This window comes from Balaenoptera borealis, assembly GCF_965194805.1.
Source record: "Balaenoptera borealis genome assembly, chromosome: 12".
NCBI classification, from domain to species: Eukaryota; Metazoa; Chordata; class Mammalia; order Artiodactyla; family Balaenopteridae; genus Balaenoptera; species Balaenoptera borealis.
Window position 1 is genome coordinate 69,435,625 of NC_138869.1, and position 14,840 is coordinate 69,450,464.

The following is a 14,840-nucleotide window of genomic DNA, read 5'->3' on the forward strand; positions in this document are numbered from 1 at the left end:
TGCAGGGGACACGGGTTCAAGCCCTGGTCTGGGAAGATCCCACATGCCGCGGAGCAACCGGGCCCTTGAGCCACAATTACTGAGCCTGCGCGTCTGGAGGCCGTGCTCTGCAACAAGAGAGGCCGCGATAGTGAGAGGCCCGCGCACCGCGATGAAGAGTGGCCCCCGCTCTCCGCAACTAGAGAAAGCCCTCACACAGGAACGAAGACCCAACACAGCAAAAATAAATAAATAAGTGAATAAATAAGTTAAAAAAAAAAAAAAAAAAAAAAAAAAAATGTCTTGGTTACTCTTAGCCCTTTGTACTTCCATATATATTTCGGAATGAGTATTTTTTGTTTTAAATGCTGGGATTCTGATTAGTAATACAAAAACTAATAGATTAATATGGGGAGAACTGTAATGTCTTCTATTCCATGAACAAGGTGTAGCTTTCCACTTACATAGGTCTTTCAAATCTTTCCTTTTATGACTTGAATTAGATAGCATAATTAGAAGGTCCTAACCCAGTCCAAGATTGTAATGAAATTACCTCACGCTTTCTTCTAGCAATTTATGGTTTTGTTTTTTAAATGTGTATACTTCCTATCTACAATGGAAATTATCCTGATATGAACAATAGTGAAGAATCCAACTTTATTTTTTTCTAGATGATGTGCCAGTTGTTCCTACATGCATTCTGTTCCACTGATTCATCTGTCTATTCATGATCCAATTCACTAGCATTTTATTTTAACATCATAACTTTGCAGGACTTCCCTGGTGGCACAATGGTTAAGAATCCACCTGCCAGCCGCACAGCACAGGGAGATCAGCTTGGTGCTTCATGACCATCTAGAGGGTGGGATAGGGAGGGTGAGAGGGAGATGCAAGAGGGAGGAGACATGGGGATATATGTATATGTATAGCTGATTCACTTTGTTATAAAGCAGAAACTAACACACCATTGTAAAGCAATTATACTCCAATAAAGATGTTAAAAAAGAAAAGAATCCACCTGCCAATGCAGGGGACATGGGTTCAACCCCTGGTCCAGGAAGATCTCACATGCCACGGAGCAACTAAGCCCATTTGCCACAACTACTGAGCCTGCGCTCTAGAGCCCGCAAGCCACAACTACTGAGCCTGTGTGCCACAACTACTGAAGCCCGTGCACTGGAGAGTCCGCATGCTGCAACTACTGAGCCCACACGTCACAACTACTGAAGCCCGCGCACCTAGAGCCCATGCTCTGCAACAAGAGAAGCCACTGCAATGAGAAGCCTGGGCACCACAACGAAGAGTAGCCCCTGATCACCGCAACTAGAGAAAGCCTGTGCACAGCAATGAAAACCCAACACAGCCAAAAAAATAAATAAATAATCAAAATCAAAAATCCCTTTAAAAAAAATAAATAACTTTGCTATACGGTTTAAATGAATTAGACATCACCACTCCCAACCTTCACTCTTCTTTTTCAGAGTTTTACTGGCTATTCCTCTATGTTTGCTTATCCATTTGAACTTTAGAAATTGCTGGAGTGGTTTAAAGAAAACTACTTGTAATTTCTACAAAGATCAAGTTAATGTAGAAATTAACTTAGCAAGAATTTACATCTTATGATGTTGAACCTTCCTACTTAAGAATATGGTATTTTTTCCATTTGTTCAAGTCCTCTCAATAACATTTTTAAAGTTTCCTTTGCACAGATCTTGCCCATTTCTTAAGTTTACTGTTTTTTGTTACTGATATAACTCTATCCTATTGCTTATTATTTAAAAGAAGTCATAACAAATTTTTACAGGTTACTATTAAAATAATCTTAATTCCATACATAAGCACAATCACAGGACTAAGAGAAATTCTTTTTAAAAGCAAAAAAGAAATTTTTACTTTACACCAATGTAGTCTAAACCATGACGGTTTATTTCATGGCTATAGTTTGCCCAGCTAAACTATATTGACCAGATATAGATAGACACGACCAGATGTACAGGAAGGCAGGCCTTATGGTGGGGCCAGAAGAGCAATAAGCAGGGGCAGGCAGGTCATAAACAACTGTTCTTTTGCAATTCTGACCACATGTGTGTGAACTCCAGCTTATCGTTCTTACAAAAAATAAGAAAAAAAAATGGGCCAGATATACATGGTGCACCAGGAACAAAACAAACATTTAACTATACAAGAGTTAAGATAGAAAGATAATTTTTAAAAGGAAAACAGTTTTATGTAATTTCAAGTACTATATTTCACAAATTTTTATGTTCCTAACTGAACTAAATTTAACTGTCAAACTTTCATTTTACTACAAATTACACTTTTATTTACTCTATTTAGGAAGATGGGGGAGGCTCAAAAGGGAGGGGATATGGGGATATATGTATGCACATGGCCGATTCACTTTGTTGTACAACAGAAACTAACACAGTATTGTGAAGCAATTATACTCCAATAAAGATCTATTAAAAAAAATAAGTAAATAAAATAAAAACAACAACATAAAAAGGAAGATGGGGGAGTATCACTAGAAATCACAGAAGAAAACTAGGTAGCAACTGCATTAAGATTGAGAATTCTTGGCTAAGAGTTCTTTACTTGAAGACAATCCAATGCTCTAAGACTCAGAATAAACAGAAGTAAATGTAGAAAGAGGGGGTTTATTATAGACCCAAGATGTTTTAATTACTCCAAATCCATAGAAAATGAGTATAAATAAATCTTATATAATTAACAACTACTGTAAGAGTCACAAGAAACTGATAACACAGGTTGTCTTATGGGGAAAGAAACTGGGTAACTAGGGGAATAAGCATGGAAGGGAGAATTTTCACTGTATCCCACTTGTGCCTTTTAAATTTTGAACCATGTAAATGTACTGCCTATTCAAAAGTAAATTTAACTTAAGAGCTCATTAAACATTATAAATGACCAAATGAAGAACAATTCTGGATCTTCTACAAACCACATTTTTTTTTCACATCTTTATTGGAGTATAAATGCTTTACAATGTTGTGTTAGTTTCTGCTGTATAACAAAGTGAATCAGCTATATGTATACATATATCCCCATATCCCCTCCCTCCCACCCTCCCTATCCCATCCCTCTAGGTTGTCACAAAACACCGAACTGATCTCCCTGTGCTATGCAGCAGCTTCCAACTAGCCATCCATTTTACATTTGGTAGTGTATATATGTCAGTGCTCGCTCTCACTTCATCCCAGCTTCCTCTCCACCCCGCCCCCCACCCCCGTGCCCTCAAGTCCATTCTCTACATCTGTGTCTTTATTCCTGCCTTGCTACTAGGTTCATCAGTACCGCTTTTTATAATTCCACATATATGCGTTAGCATATGGTATTTGTTTTTCTCTTCCTGACTTACTTCACTCTGTATGACAGACTCTGGGTCCAACCACCTCACTACAAATAACTCAATTTCATTCCATTTTATGGCCGAGTAATATTCCATTGTATATAGGTACCACATCTTCTTTATCCATTCATCTGTTGATAGACATTTGGGTTGCTTCCATGTCCTGGCTATTGTAAATAGTGCTGCAATGAACATTGTGGTACATGATTCTTTTTGAATTACGGTTTTCTCAGGGCATATGCCCAGTAGTGGGATTGCTGGGTCATATGGTAATTTTAGTTTTAGATTTTAAGGAACCTCCATACTGTTCTCCATAGCGGCTGTATCAATTTACATTCCCACCAACAGTGCAGGAGGGTTCCCTTTCCTCCACACCCTCTCCAGCATTTACTGTTTGTAGATTTTTTGATGATGGCCATTCTGACTGGTGTGAGGTGATACCTCATTGTGGTACAAACCACATTTAAAGGCATTGTCATTATATGTTCAAATTCCCTACATATGATAATTTGCTCTATAAATGCATCTTAAAATGTAATGTCAGGAAAAGTCTATTTCTATATTAACTTATATGTGTTCTTTTATCAGACATTAAAAAGCCATTACTCCTATCATCTTTTCCTCTTTCTTTTTAGCTAACCCATGGGAGACCTAGATTTAGCGGACAACTGCCCATTCTTGGAACATCTCTTCCACAGATCTTTCTTAATTTTTAGCTGATCTGCTTCATATTTTTTTTATTTATTATTTTTTTATTTTTTGGCCACACCACATGGCATGAGGGATCTTAGTTCCCCAACCAGGGATCAAACCCATGCCCTCTGCTGTGAAAGCGTGGAGTCTTAACCGCTGGACTGCCAGGGAAGTCCCTGTTTCATATATTTTTAATGCAAGCTCTCTCAAATCTTTTTCTTAAAGTAAAGAAAATCAAAATTATAAATTAACCTTGACATTCTTTTTTTCAACCATCAGAAGGCCAAGTCAATCATTACTCTACCCTACTCTGGAAAAGCATCATTCCTGAACAATTAATTTGGCCATATTTTTGCAGTGCCTCTAAAACTTTAACAATTTGATGCTAAATTCGTCTCTCAATTATAGTTCAAAGCATTTGGAGAATGAAATGGCCTCACAACACCCACCCAATGAAGTATGCAGAAAACAAAGCCTTTTTACCCATGAAATTATAATGAATTATAAGTTGCTATTTAAAACAGACCACTCTAAAAGGAAAATTTTTAAGAGAATACTTTTTAAAAGTTACTACAGTCTTAAAAAAAACTGCTTTTAAAAAAATAGCTTTTTAAAAAAATTGAGGTGAAGTACACATAACAAAATTAACCATTTAAAGTGAACAATTAGGTGGAATTTAGTATATTTACAATGCTGTGAAACCACCACCTCTAGCTGCAAAACACTCTTGTCACCCCAAAATAAAACCTCATAACCATTAAACAGTTACTCCTCATTCCAGACCCCAGACCTCCAGCCTCTGGTAACCATCAATCTGTTTTCTGCACCTATGGATTTGCCTATTTTGCATAGTTCATATAAATGGAATCATACAACATGTGATCAAAAGGTCTGGCTTCATTTACTCAGCATGTTTCTGAGGTTCATCCACAATGTAGCATGTATCAGTACTTCATTCCTTTTTATGACTAATAACAGTCCATTTTATGCATATATTACAATTGTTTTATCTATTCATGTATTGATGGACATTTGGTTGTTTCTACCTTTAGCTATCATGAATAGTGTTGAACATTGTGTACAAATATTTGAGTACCTGTTTTCAGTTGTTTTCCATATATATCTAGGAGTGGAATTGCAGGATCAAACATAATTCTGTTTAACTTTCAAGACCACCAAACTGTTTCCATAGCGACTGAACCATTTTACATTCCCATCAACAACATACAGGTATCCAATTTCTCCACATCCTAAGACTTGTTATTTTCTATTTTTTTAAAGTGGGTGTGAGGTGGTAAAATTAGTTTTAAGAATGTCCTAATAATTACTTAACTTCTGAAGGAAGGCAGAATGCCTGACCAGTAAGAATGGGAAATAGTAAACTCTTATTCCACCCCCCCTCACCACAAGAAAAACCTCAACTAACTAGACTCTTTCTCCCAGAAAGTAAAAATGTACCAGATATCAAGAGAATGAGAAGACAAGGCACAGACTGGGAGATAACATTTGCAAAAGACATATCCAATAAAGAACTTATCCAAAATATACAAAGAACTCCTAAAACTCACAATAAGAAAATGACCAACCTAATTAAAAAATAGGTAAAAGACCTGAACAGTCACCTCACCAAAGAAGATATACAGATGGCAAATAAGCATATGAAAAGACGCTCAACCTCATTTGGCATTAGGGAATTGCAAATTAAAAAAAAAAAAAAAGGAGATACCATTACACACCTATTAGAATGGCCAAAATCCAGAACACGAAAACACCAAAGGCTGGTAAGAATGCAGAGCAACAGGAATTCTCATTCACTGCTGGTGGGAATGTAAATTGTACAGCCACTTTGGAAGACAGTTCGGTGGTTTCTTACAAAACTAAACATACTCTTACCAAAGGATTCAGCAATCGTGCTCCTTTGTGTTTACCCAAAGGGGTTGAAAACTTGTGTCCACACAAAAACCTGTACACAAACATTTATAGCAGCTTTATTCATGATTACCAAAACTTGGAAGCAACCAGGTGTCCTTCAGCAGGTTAATCGATAAATAAGCTGTGGTATATCCAGAAAATGGAATATTATTCAGTGCTAAAAAGAAATGAGCTATTAAGCCATGAAAAGATATGGAGGAACCTTAAATGCATACTACTAAAGGAAAGAAGCCAATCTGCAAAAGCTACATACTGTATGATTCCAACTATGACATTTTGGAAAAGGCAAAACTATGGAGACGTTAAAAAAAAATCAGTGGCTGCCAGGGACTGTGGGAAGGGACAGTTGAATAGGCAGAGCATGGAGGATTTTTAGGGCAGTGAAACTATTCTGTATGATACTCTAATGACAGATACATGTCATTACACATTTGTCAAAATCCACAGAATGTACATACAACACCAAAAGTGAATCCTAACGTAAACTATGAACTTTGGGTGATAATGATATATCAATATGGAATCACTGATCGTAACACATGCATCACTCTGGTGGGTGATGTTGATAGTGGGGAAGGTTAAAAGTGCGTGGGGGCAGAGGACATATATAAGTACTCTGTACTTTCCACTCAGTTTTGCTGTGAACCTAAAACTGCTCTAAAAAATAAAGTCTATTAAAAAAAAAAGTATTAGGGACTTCCCTGGCGGTCCAGTGGTTAAGACTCTGTGCTTCCACTGCAGGGGGCACGAGTGTGATCCCTGGTCGGGGAACCAAGATCCCGCATGCTGCGCGGTGTGGCCATAAAAAAAAAAAAGTATTAAAATATTTTTTAAAGGTATTGAATATATTTTAAAAAGCTATTGCTGGATTCCTTTAAAGGACCAGTAAAGGCTCAATCTGAACTCTTAGGATTATTAGTAACAGTTTAACTAATATTTTTATAGCAATTTAGAATGTCCCAAGTGCTATGCATGTAAATATAATCTAACTTAATTCTCACAATGACCCTAGGAATGAGATGATGTTAGTGGACATATTTCTATTTTACACTTGAAGAAACTGTGGTTTCAAGAGGGTAACTCAGACCTGAAGTACAGACATGACTCTACAGTAATCAAGACAGTATGGTACTGGCACAAAAACAGAAATACAAGTCAATGTAACAGGATAGAAAGCCCAGAGATAAACCCACGAACATACGGTCACCTTATCCTTGACAAAGGAGGCAAGAACATACAATGGAGAAAAGGAAGCCTCTTCAATAAGTGGTGCTGGGAAAACTGGATATCCACATGTAAAAGAATGAAATCAGAACACTACCTAACACCATACACAAAAATAAACTCCAGATGGATTAAAGACCTAAATGTAAGACCAGATACTATAAAACTCTTAGAGGAAAACATAGGAAAAACACTCTTTGACACAAACTACAGCAAGACCTTTTTTGACCCATCTCCTAGAGTAATGAAAATAAAAACAAAAATAAACAAATGGAACCTAATGAAACTTAAAAGCTTTTGCACAGCAAAGGAAACCATAAACAGGACGAAAAGACAACCCTCAGAATGGGAGAAAATATTTGCAAATGAAACAACTGACAAAGGATTAATCTCCAAAATATACACACAGCTCATGGAGCTCAACATCAAAAAAACAAACAACTCAATTAAAAAATGGGCGGAAGAACTAAATAGACATTTCACCAAAGAAGATATACAGATGGCCAAGAGGCACTTGAAAAGATGCTCAACATCACTAATTATTAGAGAAATGCAAATCAAAACTACAATGAGGTATCACCTCACAACCAGTTAGAACGGGCTTCATCAGAAAATCTACAAACAATAAATGCTGGAGAGGGTGTGGAGAAAAGGGAACCCTCCTGCACTATTGGTGGGAATGTAAATTGATACAGCCACTACGGAGAACAGTATGGAGGTTCCTTAATAAACTAAAAATAGAACTACCATATGACCATAGTATATGCCACTACTGGGCATATACCCTGAGAAAACCATAATTCAAAAGGATACATGTACCCCAGTGTTCATTGCAGCACTATTTACAATAGTCAGGACATGGAAACAACTTAAATGTCCAACGATAGATGAATGGATAAAGAAGATGTGGTACATATATACAATGGAAAATTACTCAGCCATAAGAAGGAACGAAATTGGGTCATTTGTAGAGATGTGGATGGACCTAGAGTCTGTCATACAGAGTGAAGTAAGCCAGAAAGAGAAAAACAAATATCGTATATTAACTCATATATGTGGAATCTAGAAAAATGGTACAGATGAACCTATTTGTAGGGCAGGAATAGAGACGCAGACGTAGAGAACGGACATGTGGACACAGCGGGGGAAGGGGAGGGTGGGCCGAATTGGGAGATTAGGTTTGACATAAATACACTGCCATGTGTAAAACAGATAGCTAGTGGGAACCTGCTGTATAGCACAGGGAGCTCAGCTCAGTGCTATGTGATGACCTAGATGGCGGCGGGGGTGGGGGGGTGGGGGGAGGTCCAAGAGGGAGGGGATATAGGCATACATATAGCTGATTCACTTCATTGTACAGCAGAAACTAACACAACATTGTAAAGCAATTTTACTCCAATGAAAAAAAATTAAAAATTAAAAAAAACACAAAAAAACATGTTCTTTCCTCCACACCCGACTCCATTTGACGGCTGTAGCACTATCCACTAGCTAACACTCGTGAGAGTCCTGGGAGCCTGCAGCTGAATAAAGGGCAAATAACACTTGTTGCGGCTTCAGTTCTACAGCAAGTGGTTTAAATTTGCAAAACATGCTCAGCATATACAGTAACAATCACAACACTCAAAGCTAGCAAGAATATCATCTTCCTCTCCACTTTTCTGGGTAACCAAAACCCAACAGATGTTTATAACTGGTTGATGATCTGTGAGGCTGTATTATACACTAGCAGGCATGCCAAGGTTCATTCGGTTCCAAGCCAGCAGAGCCTGGGAGTCCTCCAGATCCACACACTCACCTCCAGAAGGATAAGGGGTTACTTGGGTCCCTTTGCAAGTTAACAAGTACTGGCATTTAGTCACTTCCACTAGAGGAAGGTAGCTATGCAAAATATATTAGCAAAAGTGACAAATAAGCAAAGGGAAATAAAAACACAAAGGGCAGACTTAACTCCTCATTCACCCGCAGCATTGATAAATAACTGAATTTTTATCCTAGCCCATTAAAAGGAGGGAGGGAAGCAGGCTTGTCATTTAAGGGTAGGTAGCAAACTCAGCAGTTGTGGGAGATTAGGGAGTCTTGGCAGTGGGAAGTGGGCCCAAAATAGATGTATTAAACATGACTAGGTGAGAGTTCTGATCAGCACATATTTTTAGTAATTGCACATTTATAACTTTCACATGTCCAGTTCAAAATTAGTCTAGCTATCAGTCTCTTGAAATGCCAGAAAAATGATTCCTACTCCACAGTCATCCTCACAAAGGAAAAAGTCATGTAGTCAAAGCCCAGCACTGATTCTGCCGCTGCGCTGGACGGAACCTTGTAACCCATCTTGACAGTTACAACTGTCACTCCCACCATTCACCTTTACTCACCCTGCACCCCTGCCTCCAGTCAAAAGAAACTTCCTCTACACTCCATGCTTGATTTGTGGGTGAGGGTGATGGTGTGGCAGCCTAGGAAAAGCAGGAAGAAGAGAAATGTGGCAGAGACTCCTGGCTGTCTCCCAGTATCTGTTCCTAGCTTCATCCTTGGGAAGCTACACAAGGAATCCATTTGCTAACTAACCAGATTGAGTTAAGTTCTCAAGTAAGACTAAACTTGACCACACTTTGTTTCAGGTCACAAATTTCTCTGCTGGTATTTTCTACTGCTGTCAAATTACTATATTACAAAGACTGTTTTTATCTACCTCTGTTGGACATCAAGAAACATGTTTAGATGACTGTAAAAAGTCAGAAAACAAGAATGGCATAGGAAATTGTAATAGCTCTTAAGTTGTCCTTATTGTCAGTCACTGCAAGTATAACTAAATTTAAATGAACTAAGGTTTTGCTCTCACATAGAAGCTCAAGCCTTTTGTTCTCTAGCACTGAAAAGACTCCTGCATCATTTTCAATATTTCCAACAAGAGTTTAACCTGTTGTTTCCCTTCTGTAGAAGCTTTTCAAAAAACTTATATTTTTAAATATGTATTTTTACTAACAACAATTTTGAAATTGATGACAGCGTCTAAATCTAAACAACAAAAAAAGCAATATGCAAATCCTACCCATCCTTTGAGATCCTATCAACACAAATGATTATCATGTCACAACCTATAACAGATCATTGAATCTATTATAGTTGAATACAGGATAGAGAAGGAACACTAGTATAAAAATGTAAGTTTACAAGGAACATAAATATATTTATGCAAATTTCTTTCAAAATTATTTCTACCAGATCTGTAAGTTGCATTCAACGGATCAAAATCTATATGTGACATGAATATGTCCCCATACTTCAAAAGCTAATAGCAAAAGAAAAAATATAATGATGAGTAATATCTCCATCTTGACTTTTTACTAGTGGGAATTAAAGGTTACTCACACCTTCAATGTTATATACTGAAAGATACTGTACTTGCAAAAAGCATCCTGAAATCTCTCGTTTCTCATCAGTTAGAAATAAAATTATTCTAAAATAATGAAATAAACTAGTAGTTTAATTTAATGGTAAAAATTCCAAACATCATGTTAGCAACTTTTGTCTATTTTGTAAACCATAATGCAAAGCTACATCTCACTGTGCGTTTTAATATGCATTAAGTACCAAACAATTTACCTGTTGACAAATCACTTCTCTTATGTGATTATTTTAAACTATGTGAATGAGAAAGGTAGAAATATATATTGACATTCACTGATTCATTCAAAAACTATCTCTTGGGAATGTGTATGCGTCTTGTCTAGGCACTGGGCTACACTGGTAAGCAAGACAGAGGAGACTGCTGCTCTCGTGGACTCAGTGTTAAGGGAGGGAGTCATGTAAAGGAGAAATATGGTAATATTAGACAGTGATAGGTGCTAGGAAGATGATGAAATAGCATGATGTGACAGTGTGTGACTTGGAGAGCTATGTTAAAGAGAGCCAGGGAAGACCTGTCTGAGAAAAACCAATAAATTGATCTAAAGTGATTCATCTTTTACTTAAAATCATTTGTTTATCACATGTCACCCCAGGATGGTGAAGAGATTTTTAAAAAATTTCTACAGACGATTACAGCTGGCCATGAGCTGGGCAGGGGCCAAGAGGGTCTTCTCAGGAACCGTAAGCAGCACAAGCAGCTAGCTGGTAGAGACTCCAGAGACAGGAGACTAATCCTGACTTCTCCCTAAAACGACTAACACAAGCGCCTCTGCTAAGACACGTAATACTCATAATCTTGGAGACAAAGCCAAGATTTCCTACAGGCCGTTTATTATAAGTCTATTACCTGAAAGATTAAAAAAGAAAGGAAATGGTTGAATAAGACCCTGAAACAATATTTCGAAAGTGTTACATTTTTTTCTGGTTTATTTTAAAGAATTGGTGATTCCTCAAAGAACATGGCAAGTGTTACTCAAAGTCCAAAGAAAATGTTTCTGACTACTTGCACCTGTCCATTAGGACAGACTTTGCTTTGCTGCCTTCCTGGCCCCATTCTACAAGACATCTTTGGGATGTTCTTTGAACCCAAACATGCCCATATCCTTTGCTCTGAAAAGGGTTCAGAGAGCCCAGTTCCAATTCAGCTTAGTTCTTTGGCCTCAGTGTGAGAAACCATGCTGTCATGTAACCTGGAGAAAGGCACAGAATTTGAAGTTTAAGGAGTTGGTAAGATAGTGAAACTGGCTGCCTTCCTTCCTCCTGTGCTTGGTCTTCACACTGTGATATCACCAACCGTCCTTCAAGTTCAGGATCCTTCAGCCATCCTAGATTCAAGTCAGAAACCTAGAAGTCACCAGAGCCAACTTCTCCCTCTCCTTCACCTCTCATATCCGACCTGTTACCAAGTCTGGGATCTTCTTCCTCTCTACATCTCTGAAATCTGTCCACTTCTCTCAGCTCCTCTGCCACTAACCTGATTCAAGGCATTTACCTGGACAGAACTACTATAGTGACTGCCTAACTCGTCTCCTAATATATGTACTCTCCCCACTCCAGTCTACTCACTCTCTGCAGTCCAAATTATCTTTCAAAACAAAAATCAAGTCAAGCTTCCCACCTACCCCTACTCTTATTAAAACCCTTCAAATGCCTTCCATTACTTTTAAAATCACAACTATAATCAGATGGGTGAAAATAGAGATGAAACAAGACTGACCAAGTACTGATGAAAGCTAGACGATAAGTACGCTGAGTGTCTCTCTTCTGTGTATGTCTGAAATTTTCCACAATAAAAAGTTTAAAAATAATGAACAACCAAAAAAACAAAGAAAGACCATGGCTGACAAGGATTCCATGGTCTGGCCCCACCTACCTCACTTCATGCTTGTACTCTGCACCTCTGCAGCACTGGCCTAATTTCATTCTTCAACTGCTCTACGCTCCTTCTTACTACAGAGTGTTTGCACATGCTGTTCCCTCTATCTGGAACACCTTCATTAACTCTTACTCAGAGATCAGGGCAGCCTCCCTGAGACACCCCTGCCCACTATGTGCATATCAAGGTCTTCTGTCAAATGGTGCTCATTAACTGATGTTCCTTTTTCCTAGACAATGTCACCTCACTTTGTGAGCAAATATTTCTGAATGTGGTTAACTGTAAAGTTCATAAGAGCGGAGTCCGTATTTTTGCTTATCAGTGAATACTAAGCATTTAGCACAGGACCTGGCAGAGAGCCAGCACTTTAAAAGTGGTTGTTGAATGATTACTATCTAAGACTACCAAGGGAATCACTTTCAAATTTTTATAACAAAACACATTCTAAGTTTATAAAAAATTATTTGTTATTTTGGTCTCAGTTTCCCTCAAGTTGCTACAGAGAAATCGTTCTTATTTATTCCCTTTGGAGAGTCTTTCCTTTGAGATATTGGAGTACTCAACATTCCTGTGATGGAAGTATCATGATTACCAACCAAAAATAACCGCACAAATCCACACCCTGGTCTTGTCTCACTCTTCTTCATAGTTGCTTCTCCTCCTCCCTCACCCAAATCAACATCAAAGGACTAGAAGACACTTGGGGATAAATTCCCTGACAGACCCCAGGAACTTCCTTTCAGTTCCTGCTCCAGATGGCTGGCAAGCAGATATCCATTATGGATGCTTCAGCAGAGGCCCCAGGACTTCGCTCCATTTTGCTTCCCTTGTGATTACCACTGACACTCCTTCTGCAATATATTCCAGGCATCATCACAGGGCCATTTACTTTGTATCATGGGGTAAATTGACATTAAAAGGGCTTATCTTTTCATTTTATCAAAACTTCTAGGAGACAGGCATAAAACAGAAGCTAGAAACTAAATCTGATTTAAATGGTTTTATTTTATCATGTTAACATTCAGTGTAACAATTCATGTAACTAGAGAGTGACATCCTGAACATTAATTCAATATTTCTTAGAACTACAGGGCCATTAAGACCCTAAGAAATAAATGGCCAGCAAGGAGACTAATTTTATCAAAATATCTCCTAGACAAAAAAGCACATGAAGCATCTGGCACAGGCTTCATGAATTAATTCAGACATCATTAATCCAAATTTATAATTGAGGAGCCAAGTAAAAATTTAACTTTTATTCTATCTATGACCTGTTAAGTAAATCAACAGCAGAGTCAAAAAAAAAAAAAAATGCGAACACCCTCAAGTACTTGTTCATATGGAAATAATCCGTGTTAACTACAAATTACTCTTGTCAGGTAAGGCTAAACGGGGAGGACCCCGCCCCCCGCCCCCCGACCCGCTGACAGGGAACACTCTAATGCTATGTAAATATGTATCTGTGAATCAAGAAAGCTCCACAAGGGCTTCCCTGGTGGCACAGTGGTTGAGAATCTGCCTGCCAGTGCAGGAGACACGGGTTCGAGCCCTGGTCTGGGAAGATCCCACATGCCGCGGAGCAACTAGGCCCGTGAGCCACAACTACTGAGCCTGCGCGTCTGGAGCCTGTGCTCCGCAACAAGAGAGGCTGCGATAGTCACAGGCCCGCACACGGCGATGAAGAGTGGCCCCTGCTCGCAGCAACTAGAGAAAGCCCTTGCACAGAAACGAAGATCCAACACAGCCATAAATAAATAAATAAATAAAATTAAAAAAAAAAAAAAAAAGAAAGCTCCACAATATGTTGTTCAAACTGCTAACTCACAGTATTACTGGTAGATAAGTCTGAATTAAGAAGGTTCTTTAAAAAAGAAAAAAGAGGTCCCATTATACTTTTAAATCATATTTTTGAACACAAAATTGGCCTCTAACACCAGAGCAGGAAAGTAAGCAAATTTTAGAATTCCTCTTAAGGAATTTCCTTGGGGCAACCATTCTTCATAAGTAATTACTAGGACATCCCTGGCGGTCCAGTGGTTAAGACTCCACACTTCCACTGCAGGGGACACGGGTTCAATCCCTGGTCGGGGAACTAAGATCCTGCATGCTGCACGGCACCGCTAAATAAATAATTACTAAAATTATAAGAATAAGACTATCTACTCAAAAGCTGAATAAGGGTACTGAAAGACCTTCATGCATTTTTAAAAACTTTTTTGTCAAGTTCAGTAAATAAAAAAGGTTTAACAGAAATTATCTTTTTATCTAGAAAGGAGAGTTCTTAAGACTGCCTTATCATTTGCTAATTATAAAACCAGGGCTAGAGGGGAGACCTTCTGAAAACTAGATCATTCT

General features: G+C 38.3%; 1 protein-coding gene across 2 annotated transcripts in view; it reads right to left on the bottom strand.

Annotated features, from left to right (window-relative positions):
- Window positions 1-14,840, bottom strand: part of NUDT3 (nudix hydrolase 3) — a 121,315-nt gene that overhangs the window by 76,059 nt on the left and 30,416 nt on the right. Inside the window, exon 2 of one of the 2 annotated variants that reach the window (XM_082345156.1) lies at window positions 9,574-9,654. The exons of the other annotated variant lie outside the window; for it this stretch is intronic. Within the exon in view, the coding sequence (XP_082201282.1) occupies window positions 9,574-9,654 (81 nt within the window). The remainder of the gene's footprint in view (window positions 1-9,573; window positions 9,655-14,840) is intronic. 2 annotated transcript variants of the gene reach the window in all.